The sequence below is a fragment of the Globicephala melas genome, chromosome X (genome assembly GCF_963455315.2).
Source record: "Globicephala melas chromosome X, mGloMel1.2, whole genome shotgun sequence".
In the NCBI taxonomy this organism is placed as follows: Eukaryota; Metazoa; Chordata; class Mammalia; order Artiodactyla; family Delphinidae; genus Globicephala; species Globicephala melas.
The window spans coordinates 16,650,519-16,663,384 of record NC_083335.1 but is presented as its reverse complement, the minus strand read 5'-3'; the positions used below and the strand labels follow the sequence as shown (position 1 = coordinate 16,663,384).

The following is a 12,866-nucleotide window of genomic DNA, read 5'->3' as shown; positions in this document are numbered from 1 at the left end:
TCCCCAACTATCGCTACTCAATAATTTACATAACTCATTCTGAAGGCAAGTGGACGTGACTTTTGCTTTACTTGTTATTATTTGGCTGGGAAAAGAAAAAAGGACAAATATTCTTATTGTACCGAGTACTATTCCCTCCATTAATGTTCATAATTCAAAGCTGGTTCCAAAGCTCCTTGGAGCTCTTACCCACGACCTGAGCATCATTTCCTACCACCTGCCTGGCATATACCGTAATTCACCATGGCAGAGTTAACTGTAACTGTGAAGAAGAAAAGTGACAATTGTCCATAAATTCTACCCCTCCCCCAAGATAAACTGGTAACATTTTAGCATATTTCCTTCTAGTGTTTTCCTCTCCACATGTATTTTTTAGTAATTAATACAGACTTCTTTTCTTTTCCCCATTGTATTCTCTTCTTTGGTGGTCCCATTAACTCTGATGAGTTTCATTACTATTTCTAAAGCGACAGATTTAGCCCTGATCTCTGGTCTGAGCATCAGATTTCTTCACCCTCGCCCACATTCCCAAACTTGCTCCTTTGCAGCCATTTTGATAAATGGCCACCACCTATTAATACCAGATAGTCATCCATAATGACTTACCCTGTTGTTTGAATTCAACCCCAGTGCTCTCCCATCTGATTCATTAGCAAATCCTGTCCATGCTACCTGCCATATACACCTAGTAATTGTTCCTTCCTCCCCAGATCCACTGCTGAACCCTAATTCAAGGCACTGTCTTCTCTCTCCTGGTCTGTTCACACAGCCCCAGTGGTGTCCCTGCTTCCACACTTACCCCTGCAGTCTTTTTTTTTTTTTTGCGGTACGCGGGCCTCTCACTCTTGTGGCCTCTCCCGTTGCGGAGCACAGGCTCCGGACACGCAGGCTCAGCGGCCACGGCTCAGCAGCCTAAGCCGCTCCTCAGCATGTGGGATCTTCCCGGACCGGGGCACGAACCCGCGTCTCCTGCATCGGCAGGCGGACTCTCAAACACTGCGCCACCAGGAAAGGCCCCTGCAATCTTTTAATGGGTTCGAATGTTCTGCCTACCTTGGCTCCCACATTTTATGCCCCTTAAATTCCGGTCGCCCTGGATCCCTTTCTGTCCCTTGATACATGCAACCTCTTTCCCTCCACTTTGCGCTTGTTTCTCTGAAAAGCTTCGGATCTCCCACCCCCACCCCAGCTTTCCCGAGGCGGATTTCTTTTCTTCCTTCAGAGCTGATCTCCAAAGCCACCTCTTCAGATAGACCTTACCTGAGGGCTAAATCGAATTTGGTCTCCCAAATGTTGTCCATCAAAGCCCTGAGTTTACTTCTTCCCTGGCACTAATCACAAGATGCAATTGTTTTATTTGTTAATTGTATTTAAATGTCCTCTTTAGTTTGGAAAGAAATTAGAAAATAAAAAATTTTTGTAATCCCCTCCACGAGTAGGATTGGCAGATAAAAAACACAGTTACGGGCTCCCCTGGTGGCGCAGTGGTTGAGAGTCCGCCTGCTGATGCAGGGGACACGGGTTCGTGCCCCGGTCCGGGAAGATCCCACATGCCGCGGAGCGGCTGGGCCCTTGAGCCATGGCCGCTGAGCCTGCGCGTCCGGAGCCTGTGCTCCGCAACGGGAGAGGCCACAACAGTGAGAGGCCCGCGTACCGGAAAACAAACAAACAAACACAGTTACATTTGAATTTCAGATAAACAGTGAATAAGTTTACTTTATATGATATTGAGATCTACTTATATTGAAAAAAAAGTATTTGTTATCTGGAATTCAAACTTGACTGGGCATCCTGTATTTCATTTGCTAAATCTGGCAGCCTTACCAATGAGGCGCGTTGCCCTTGTCTCGCTTTGCTGGGTTGTACCCTCACGGCCAAGCCCAGAGCCTGCCCGCCATTTAGTAGATGCTCAGTAATTGTTCTATGTAAACGGATAATCTGTCTCTTTAGTACAGTTCTTTTCCCCCACCTCACACTTATTTATCAGAATTTTCCCCATTCACTAAAAATTCTTGTTAAAGATATTTGGGGAAAATGTATTTTTAATACAATAATTCTAAGCTTCTTTGTTTTTCATTTCTGCAAAACTGGCATAATTCTATCCTCATCAACGTTGTTTTGAGAATTAGAGTTAATGGGTGTAAAGTTTAGCACCATGCCTGGCCCACCAGAACACACAAAAAATTTCACTTCTTTTTTACATGAAGCCCGTTGAACCATTTTAGCGGAAAGCAAAAACGCGGGTTTGGGGAGCACCGGTGGGGGTTGGGAAAACGGTTAGAAATCGGGGCCAGCTGGAGAGCTGAGGGCCCAGGAAAAGGGGAGGAGCGAAGAGTGAATAACAGCGGAGGCAGCTAATGGGGAAGCTGGGAACCGCTCCCCACCCGTTCGCATTTTAAATTCTAAGCTCCGCCTGCATCCGGGTCCTTGAGCCTCGTTCCCGGGCAGTATAAAGTTTGCTGTCTCCTTTGTTCGCCCTCGTTGCGCAGTAGTGCGAGTGGCTTCTCGCTTCCTTTCTCGGGATCGACCACCTTCCCGCGTGCTGAGCTGCTAGGAAGCCGCGATCGGCGAGCTCGTAGGAGCTTGAAACAGTTGCCACCCCTCCGGTACGTGAGTCCTGTCCTTTACAGTCTGTTTTTCGTTCACTCTTGCCACGTTAGAACTTGGGATTACCTCCTTGGAGATGGGGGTGGCGGGCGCCATTTTAAGAACCCAGAGGTGCCGACCTATTTAGGGAAACCTGGGAGTGTCGAAGGAGAGCAGACGCTGGGGTGCCACTTCGTAGTGTACCTCTGCAGAAAGTTTGGCTGTCGCCTCTGGGGGCGGGAGGTGGCGGAGGTCGGGGCCTGAGCGGGACGAGGAGGGACCGCGCCTCCGTGGTCGCTACCTGCATTGGGATGGCGGTGGCGCTCCGGGCGGGCACTTGCACTTTTGCGCGGGGTCCTTGTTCATTGGCAGCCTTGGAGCGGAAGCCATTTGAGTTTTCTCAGCCTCCGCTGGTGGGAAAAGTTACTCCCCTGACCGGCGGCGGTTGTTCTGGGCTGAATCCAAGTGTCGCCATTTTGTGTTTTCCACGCGGTTTTTAATGACGGGTTTTAATTGGGTTCCGCTGCAGTCATGGAGTGCTTAGCGTTACAGTGCGCGCTTCCACGTTCCGTTACTTTGTATCCGATGATATTGACACTTTTTAAAAAAGTAAACAACGTAGCGAGCAGGGCAGGGGCTGGTGAAGAAGGGGTCATAACTTGATTAAAACTTTAAATTAGTCCTTAGATTTACTAGGGAATCCCAATGAAAGGCAAAGTTCTCGGGAGAGGGCTTGGTCTTACGGACCTACGTTTGGCCTGTGACCTTGACTGAGTCAGTTTAAAAAAATCATTAGGGTAATTGGGATGTGATCATTGAATTTTTAAAAGGCAACAAATCTAGTGTTAAAGCTAAAATTCACTTCTTGAAATGTTGTAGTTACTTGGTTAAGACTGCCAAAGTGGATTAAGGATAAAGGCATTAGTTAAGTAGGCTTTTGTTTTTTGGCCGTGCCGCGCAACTTGTGGGATTTTAGTTCCCTGACGAGGGATCGAACCTGGGCCCTCGGCAGTGAGAGCGTAGAGTCCTAACCACTGGACGTCAGGAAATTCCCTTAAGTTGGCTTTTTTAACCATTTTAATGTAAACAGTTATCACTGAATTAGTTAAATTGGTTTCCTGGTAAGGCTTAGAAAAAATTGTTTTCTGTGTATTATGCTATTAAGGAATGATTTTAGTAAACAAGAAAAATGAGCCCCGGTACACATGTTGGGTAAACTTTTCCAGGGAGGGTTAACACTTTTTTTCCAACAGACTTTCACCAGAGGGAAAAAATGGTTGAAGCAGATCGCCCAGGAAAGCTCTTCATCGGTGGCCTCAATACAGAAACAAATGAGAAAGCTCTTGAAGCAGTATTTGGCAAATATGGACGAATAGTGGAAGGTGAGTTATCTGAAAGTATATGCAGGGTTATTGTAATTGTAAAAAGAGGTAAGCTGTGATGAATTTGATTACATTGATCATATGAAATGATAATGTGCTTTGTCCTCTAAGAAGTTCTGAGCTTTCTTTTTACAGATTTACTTTTGTTTTTCCGTTTGAAATAGAGTAACACTCCTTTTCCCCCTGAAAACTACTTTAGTTCTCTTGATGAAAGATCGTGAAACCAACAAATCTAGAGGATTTGCTTTTGTCACCTTCGAAAGCCCAGCAGATGCTAAGGATGCAGCGAGAGACATGAATGGAAAGGTGAGACTGCACAATACCATGTTTCCTAGTACGTAAAATAGCACAATGTTACTCAAGTCTGGTCTAGGGCAGCTCTTGAATTTTACTGAGTGTATACTTTTCCAGGACCCTCTTATCCTAGCCCTTTGTAATTTTAGAACGAAATTTTGTAAAGTGTATTCTTGACAAGAATCTTTCAGTTTTAGAATATTCGGTATTATACTTCGTCTGGGATCCTTGGCTTTTGTTTTTGGTTATTTGCCTTAATAAGTTGGTCATTGTCTGGCATTGTTTTTAAACTTTACCGACCTAGCAGTACAGTGGATCCACCTTAGGTTTTAGTTCAAATAAGCAGTTATCTTAAAAGACTAGGTATTTAAGTGCTAAACAGAAAGGTACAGCATTTTGAAGGACATACTAGTGTCGCAGTGCATAGTGGATCTGCAAGTTCTTTTTTTAAATTTCCATAATTAACCACTGATATTATTTAGTCCTTAGATGGAAAAGCCATCAAGGTAGAACAAGCCACTAAACCATCATTTGAAAGTGGTAGACGTGGACCACCTCCACCTCCAAGAAGCAGAGGCCCTCCAAGAGGCCTTAGAGGCGGAAGAGGAGGAAGTGGAGGAACCAGGGGACCTCCCTCACGTGGAGGGCACATGGGTAATGACTTAGGTTTACTTTAGGCTTGGTGTATAAGTTAGGAACTGTAAACACACCAGTGTGTGCTTTGGTTAATAAGTATTTTAAAGGCCCTAGCTTTTGAAATTGAGAACACTTGTTCATCTACCAAAGTGCTTGACTTAAGGAAAACATAGAAGCTATCCTAAGTTAAATTACAGTGTCTTGAAATAATTAACAATTAGCTATTCCTTATCCAGGTGAATTCATTCTGTAGGAAAAAACACTTGCAGAAAAATTTTGATAGGTATTAGGTGTTGGTCATATGAAAATGAAACAATGTATATATTTTTTTTGAAGTAACTTGAAAAGAACCCTCAGGAGAACCCTTCGTGTCTACTTTGCTAATCTACGCAGACTTAAATAGATGACTACCGCATAGGGAACTATATACGCTTTGTATAGTTCCTTGTATGTAGTTTTCTGTGTATACTCTATATACACTGTACAGTTCTCATGCTCAGTCACATATGAGTGAGAACTCAAGATTCCCCGACTAAACAGAAATGGTCATACTCTTGATTAAGCAAAGAAAACTAGATTTTTCTTAGTACTTATATTAACATGATTTTCTTTTTTTTGTTGTTGTTCTAATGTAGACGACGGTGGTTATTCCATGAATTTTAACATGAGTTCTTCCAGGGGACCACTTCCAGTAAAAAGAGGACCACCGCCACGAAGTGGGGGTCCTCCTCCTAAAAGATCTGCCCCTTCAGGACCAGTTCGCAGCAGCAGTGGAATGGGAGGAAGAGGTAAATGGTCCATTTATGACAGTCTGTCCTACCACCATAACACAAGGAAGGATTGAGAGGCGAATCCTAAAAATGATGCTTAAAACTGTACCTAGATCATTGAAAAGATTGGTGTACATACGAAATTTTAAAGAGGATTTCCTCATTTGCATCCATATTGTCATATTTGGTTGAATCACTACTTTTCATTGCCTGAATATAAATTCACGTTTTGACTTTTCACTGGGTATGTTTTTAAAATGGACATTTTTCCTTAAGCTCCTGTATCACGTGGAAGAGATAGTTATGGAGGTCCACCTCGAAGGGAACCCCTGCCCTCTCGTAGAGATGTTTATTTGTCCCCAAGAGATGATGGATATTCTACTAAAGACAGGTAACAGAAAAGCATAGTAGTTTTTGTCTCTAATATTAATACTTAAGGTTGAAGGGGAGAGCTCATCAAAAATATGAACCAAGTTACTTTTGTTTCTTTAGCTATTCAAGCAGAGATTACCCAAGTTCTCGTGATACAAGAGATTATGCACCACCACCAAGAGATTATACTTACCGTGATTATGGTCATTCCAGTTCACGTGATGACTATCCATCCAGAGGCTATAGGTAAGTGACTTTGCTGTTGCTGTCATGGCTTGATGTAAAAGAAATTTTTTTGCTGTAAAAATTGATGTTCTGGGGCTTGTAATACGTTTTTTTTCTTTAATTTAGTGATAGAGATGGCTATGGTCGTGATCGTGACTATTCAGATCATCCAAGTGGAGGTTCCTACAGAGATTCATATGAGAGTTATGGTAAGATTTTGGTTGAGGGTCTTTGAATATCACCAGCCTGAGTTTTTAGGTTCATGAGCCAGTTTATTAGGCTGTTGTGGTGCTTGCTTTTAAAGGGATGTTTGCTTGCTTTTAAGGGGGTAACTTAATCAGCTGGGCTTTTCCTAGTCTTGTGAGGGGCTTTTGTTTTTTCTAAGTTTTTTTTTGAGGCTGTTGGCTTGCTTTGGAGGGGATTTTGCTTGCTTAAATTGGCAGCCTTATGTGTTTTCCCCCAACAGTGAAAATACAATTAAAAATTTTATTAACAAGATCAAATGTTTACCATTGCAATATGAAGGAAAGTCTACAGTTCAAAATTGCAACTTATCACTGGAAAGTGGCTGAGTGTCTACTATAAAATAACAAGCTGTCTGGAATATCCTCTTGAAATACACCGTCTTCAGTCTTTTCAAACAAACATTAAAACCCATCCATTTCCGTATCTCAGCAGATGAGCAAATCCCTGTTAATGGCCAGCAATGGCAGAGTTTAAAACCTCCCAGTTGAGAAAGTAAACGTTTAATACAAGAATTCTGTAAATTCAGATTTAAATGTTGTATATATACAATTTATAGTGTTGCCATATTACCTGACCATTGACCCTGCAGGTAACTCACGTAGTGCTCCACCTACACGAGGGCCCCCGCCATCTTATGGTGGAAGCAGTCGCTATGATGATTACAGCAGCTCACGTGACGGATATGGTGGAAGTCGAGACAGTTACTCAAGCAGCCGAAGTGATCTCTACTCAAGTGGTCGTGATCGGGTTGGCAGACAAGAAAGAGGGCTTCCCCCTTCTATGGAAAGGGGGTACCCTCCTCCACGAGATTCCTACAGCAGTTCAAGCCGCGGAGCACCAAGAGGTGGTGGCCGTGGAGGAAGCCGATCTGATAGAGGGGGAGGCAGAAGCAGATATTAAAAACAAACAAAACTTTGGACCAAAATCCCTGTTCAAAGAAACAAACAAAAGTGGAACCTATTCTATCATAACTACCCAAGGACTACTAAAAGGAAAGATTGTGTTACCTTTTTTAAATTTCCTGTTAAGTTCCCCTTCCATAATTTTTATGTTCTTGTGAGGAAAAAGAGTAAAACATGTTTAATCTTTGATTTTATGAAATTGCTTTCAACGAGCAAATGTTAAGTGTGTTAAGACTTGACATGTGTACTAGTATTGTAATTTTCCAAGTAAAAGTGTCCCTAAAGGCCACTTTCTATGAATTTTTCCCCAGTAAATGATGAGGCAAGCAATTCTAAGATCTTTCACAAAATATCTATTCATCTAAAATGGAGAGATGACTCCTCCTGCCTATACAAACAAGCTAGCTATTAGAGGGTGGTTCGGGGTATGCTACTCTTAGGATTTCAGAGTGTCTTCAAACTGAAATCTCAATGTTCTCAGTATGAAAAACCTGAGATCAGATGCTTATATTGTAAGGAAAATGCTATTCGCCCAGTAAACCCAAAAAAGCAAATGGATAGTGCTGGCCATATTTTGCTTTTCTGACATTTCCTTGGGAATCTACAAGAACCTCCCCTTTCCCCCTCCCCAATAAGACCATTTAAGTGTGTGTTAAGCAACTACAGAATACTAAATAAAAAGTTTGGCCAAAACCAACCATGAAGCTGCAAACGATGCTTGCTCTTACTGTTTCAAATTTTTGCAACTCTGTAGTGTCTCACTTTTAAGGAACAGCTTGATTGCAAAGGAGAAAATAGATAAGCAATGAAGTTATCTCCAACTTCTCAAAGGCTTATGACTTCTAAAAAGTGAATCTATCAGCATTCCACATCAGATTTAAAGCATCAAATGCCTGTGAAACAGCAAAGATGGTAAGCAAAGCAAACTAGTTTTTCCGTCTAAGTCGAAATTGAACACTTACCTTCCTCATAGTACAGTGAAACATACTGTACCTCATGGCAATGGAAATGCTTTCTAGATTAAAAAAAAAACTTTTGGAAAACAAAGTGTTCGATAGCATATTAGAAGTCCTCCAAATTCAACACTTGGATTTTTTTTAAAAGCATGTATGACACTTAAAGGCCTTAATACAGCTGTTGTTTACCAATAGCGATCTGGGGCTTGGGAGGGGGTATTTTTTTAAATCTGTTTTTGATGAAGACCTTTAAACATGCTTCATGTTTTAACATTTTTCAAATTATTCTTTTAGTCAATGTAGGAAATGGCTTAAGTTTGGGGTCCCCCTCTCTTTACCCCTGTAAGCCATTGCAAACCTGACATTTAGTTGGATGCCTGACTTGTTTTTAGTTCTGTGAAACTACACTGTATGGAGAAAATCTATTGCAAGTGGTCTTTAAAAAGCAAAACCTGAGGCAGCATGACCCAGGTCCAGCCATGAAGTTGAAAAAGATGCTCTTGAATATAGTAAACTTGAAGACCTCCAACTAAAAATCCTTACACTGCACTTATTCCTTCAAATAAGTTTTGTCCGTTCAACTTATGGATTTAACATGGCAGTGCACCATTGGAACAGAATGGGGATCCATAAGCCATGCAACTTAACCATTTAAGCCATTCCAGTCCATCCCAAGCCAGTGAAGCTTCCACCACTTAAGAGAAATAGTAGAACATGAAATACGTTAAGCTGCAAGTCTGAACTTGCCTTTTCTTTCTGGAAAAGGGGGCAGTTATAGGCAAGTTTTGAAGAATTTCCTTAAGAGGGATAACTAGTTACCTATTTAATTTTTACAGGTTGAGAATTTTGGTCATGGTCATGATGGTCATGGAGTGCTGATTGATTCACAATAGATAAAGCTGGCAGCAAGAGAAATGCAATGCTAAGGTAAGTTCTGAAAGCAGTGACCTTTGTAGGTTTAAATACTACAGCTTTGCTGTGTTGCATATGTTAATATTGGCAAGTTACTTGTAATGGGATAATCTAATGCTTGGATTACAAGGATAAAAAGTGCTCTAATGTGTAACACCTGGCACATTATTCGTTCAAATGTGGGGTGACGTTATCTTAAACAGGCATATTTCCATGAGTGGCTCAGTCATGCAATGCTTTTAGTAGCTCTATTGAATGCATACATTTTGCTAATACTGTTTTCAGAAGCAGTTGTTGGCTGGAGCTTTACAGTTAGTGTTTTGTCGTGTAAGCAGACTTAACTTGTATGAGGTTCAAATTTTATCCTGTGCGTTTTTTAAATGACACCCTTTTCATCAGTTCCTGATTGTTTGATTGGCCACAGTACAGACTGGCTGAAGGGTGAACAGATGCAGCTGCCACCGAGTCCCTAGTTTGAGTAACGATTTTATTAGTAAAATGATGACATAGTTATTGTCTTCATTACCAGTGATGCTTACAGGAATTATAGGTTTTTATGGTTGCTTTTTTGAGCTTGTAATTTAAAGCAAATGTTATACATGTTGGCAGTTAAAGCAACAAAGTAATGTATTTAAAGAATAGGTGAGGGGGGCCAGTAATTTCCAGTATAAAACAGTAAATACTTTGTGATGTGATAACATGCTTTTCATTTTACAGAGTTGTTGAAGCAGAAGAATGCTGATTGTCCTTAAGGCACAACAGTTGCATAAGCAGTACTCATCAGAATTGGTTTGGTGCAGACAAGATTTTTGCCTTCCAGGGTTCCTGTGGATCTAAGGAAGGCATCAACGTTGGTTAGCACTTGTAACTAGGGAGTGGCAGTTACTTAAAATAAGTAATTGACCAGATGGAGAAAGGGGAGCAATTAAAGAAATTGGTAAGTGGAGGTAGTCAGGAAGTTTTCATGGTTCTTTATGTAGATCTTACAGCTTTGACTTTCATTTCCTTTAGCCAAAGTCATAGGGACAACTGCAATTTAGAACTTCCTAATTACCACTGATTGTCAGAAAGTCGGATTAGAAAAATGAAAGGCATAAGAGGTGACTTTATCCAGTAAAGTGTCTGATTTTCAGCAGGTAAAATATTTCTTGGTGTTAGTTTATCCAGGAGTGAGATTTAGTCTTAAAACTAAAGGGAAGACTAATATCTGGAAACTAAAGTAACTGGAAACATAAAATGCTCAAAAGCACACTTCTTAAAAACTGGAAACAAAATTGGGCCATTTGGCTTTTGCTATTTTTTTTAAGTTATTTTGTAAGCCTACTTTACCCCTCACCCCACTTCATATCTTAGAAACAAATCAAGATACAGTACAGCTTTGTCATTTATTGCATTGGAGACTAGAGCCAATAGTGTAAAAGCTAATGTTCTCAAAGGAAACAGATTTGAGTTGTTGGATTAGGAGAAACCAACTCACCTTCTGAATTTTTGCCTAGTAAATATCAGTACTATCATGTTTAACATTTGCAATCATGGAAAATAATCAAGAAATTTAACCCTCATTTTGATGGGCTCTTCTAATCACAGACCATCAGGGTATTGATCAAATTTAAAAAACCACTGCACTTACATAGCTGTCTTCCTCAGTCATTCTGTAATCTAAATACTTGGGTTTATGCTTCCGTGGACCTTTTGGCTCTTGAGATTTTATTTAGGTTATCTTGAAGATAAGTGTAGAACATAGAGATTAATCATAGTAAACATGAATACTAAATTGAAGAACGCCTAATGACCAGACAGCTGTTTGGCAAATAGTTTGTTGACCCGGCAGATTTAATTCTGCTCCTGTTGGAAAAAGAATCTGTCTTGATTCTTCTGGCTTTATACTGGTTGTAAAAGAAACAGAATAACATGTTTTTCTTGTTTAACTGGTAGTTGAATATAGAACTTAGGTATAATGGTTTTTCTCTTTTTGGAATGTTTTGTATTTGAACCTTAATAAAACTTAACATGCATTTTTCTTGTGGCCCTGGGTTCTTTTTTATAATAAGGGATTCATTTGGCTTTTATAGAATGATCTCCACATGTTCCCCTCCCCCAAACCCTAGTTCTCAGGCACTGTTAGCCCTTGCAGTTAGATGCCAGGGAACATAGTCACTGAGGGTATCCTGTGGCTAGCCTTCCTTCATTAGGAGAGGGAGTTTCAGGTAGGTATCACAGTAATTTGGATGATTTCATTTAATCCTTACCCTGAAATTGGAGCAATAACACCAAAGAACTAGAAGCTAAAGTACAGAAGATGTACTGTAGTGCTTTTGATATTTCCTGCTGGCTCCTGGGAAGGAGGCAGGTTGGTTAATTTGATTTGGCAGAGTCCCACCTCAGACCAATTCTTTAATGGGGATGCCATTAAACCAGCACATGATTAGTGTACTTCTTTATTGGTAAGTTTCTTTACTGTTCTATGTACATCTGACTCATGTTCATTTGCACTTGATAAAACTAATTTAGTGACAATTGTCCTTTATTTAAGGGAGAACAGTCGATGGGTCGGGAGTGCAGTGGCTCACAAGCAGCAAAGCACTGTTCCCAGGGCATTTGGGGCAAGACTTTTACAGAGTAGGCATCATTGGCTGTGGGGTCCTGTTTTCTACGGGAAGGTGAGCTAGCTAAAGTTGGAGGATTGTGATGGGTGTATGTTAAAGGTCACCTTGATGGGGTGTTTTCCTGTTAATGTGTGCTGACTTAGGTTTACCTTTGTGAGGTGGGCCAGACCACTGCTGGCAGCCTTCATTTTGTGGGTCCTGATATATGTATTAACTTTTATAATGTAAAACAGGATATTGTGGTTGGGCTATATAGCCAGTTGAAGGAACTCATCACATGGAAAAGCAGTGTTAGCTGAGCATTAGGGTTGCAGAAAAAGCTTCAGTACTGTCATTCTGTAAATAACCTCAGCTCTATACCAGTTCCAGAAAAACTTAAAATCCATCACATCACATCAATTTTTGTTCAGTTGCACATGTCAATAACCTGAAAACAGGCATTCACAACAATAACAAGCTCAATGTTCATAAATTCTGAAATTTCAACCAGAAGCGAACCATGAGATTTGGCAAAAGCTCACATACTATCAAAGTGGAGAATGTTGCTGTCACCCCAGCAAGTTACCTTGTGGCCCTTCCTCGACGACTCTTGGCCTCTGTCCCCTAAAGACGAACTGCCTGTTCTTGAATATAAATGCAATAAAAATATGGGTCCTATAAGGCTTTCATTAAGCAAAGTGCTTTTGAGATTCAGCCATGTTGTGTACGCATATGAGTATGAGCAAAGTACGGTTTACCTATTGCTGGAAACCTGGGGTTTTTCAGCTCTTGGCTATTACAAATAAAGTCCCTGTGAATGAATGTTCTCATGCAAGTCTGTACATGATTAGAGATGAAAACAGGTATGAAATTGCTGGATTGTAAGATAGAAAGTTTTATAAGAAATTGCCAGACGATTTTCCCAAAGTTCTATTAGCACTAACAATGTGAGTTCTGGTTACTCGACCCCACCGATGTCTGGTGTTTTAAAATTTAGCCA

The 12,866-nt window shown here is 40.9% G+C and overlaps 1 protein-coding gene and 1 non-coding gene across 2 annotated transcripts; both read left to right on the top strand.

The window, feature by feature from the left end:
- Positions 1 to 2,447: 2,447 nt before the first annotated feature.
- On the top strand, positions 2,448 to 7,544 carry RBMX (RNA binding motif protein X-linked). Its single transcript, XM_060292218.2, has 9 exons — positions 2,448 to 2,606; positions 3,840 to 3,968; positions 4,168 to 4,274; positions 4,745 to 4,916; positions 5,534 to 5,686; positions 5,945 to 6,059; positions 6,161 to 6,286; positions 6,392 to 6,474; positions 7,101 to 7,544. Exons 2-9 carry the CDS (start codon positions 3,860 to 3,862, stop codon positions 7,409 to 7,411), a joined length of 1,176 nt encoding a protein of 391 aa, XP_060148201.1. The 5' UTR covers positions 2,448 to 2,606; positions 3,840 to 3,859; the 3' UTR covers positions 7,412 to 7,544.
- On the top strand, positions 4,021 to 4,092 carry LOC115846358 (small nucleolar RNA SNORD61). Its single transcript, XR_004036839.1, has one exon. It is a non-coding gene; the product is annotated as a small nucleolar RNA SNORD61 (small nucleolar RNA).
- Positions 7,545 to 12,866: the final 5,322 nt, after the last annotated feature.

What these genes read in the sequence shown, in the direction of transcription:
- RBMX (XM_060292218.2), top strand. Translation starts at nt 3,860, where the DNA reads ATGGTTGAAGCAGATCGCCCAGGAAAGCTCTTCATCGGTGGCCTCAAT. An exon ending in CAGTGGAATGGGAGGAAGAG is followed by an intron (nt 5,687 to 5,944) that starts GTAAATGGTCCA and finishes TTTTTCCTTAAG; the next exon opens with CTCCTGTATCACGTGGAAGA. An exon ending in TATCCATCCAGAGGCTATAG is followed by an intron (nt 6,287 to 6,391) that starts GTAAGTGACTTT and finishes TCTTTAATTTAG; the next exon opens with TGATAGAGATGGCTATGGTC.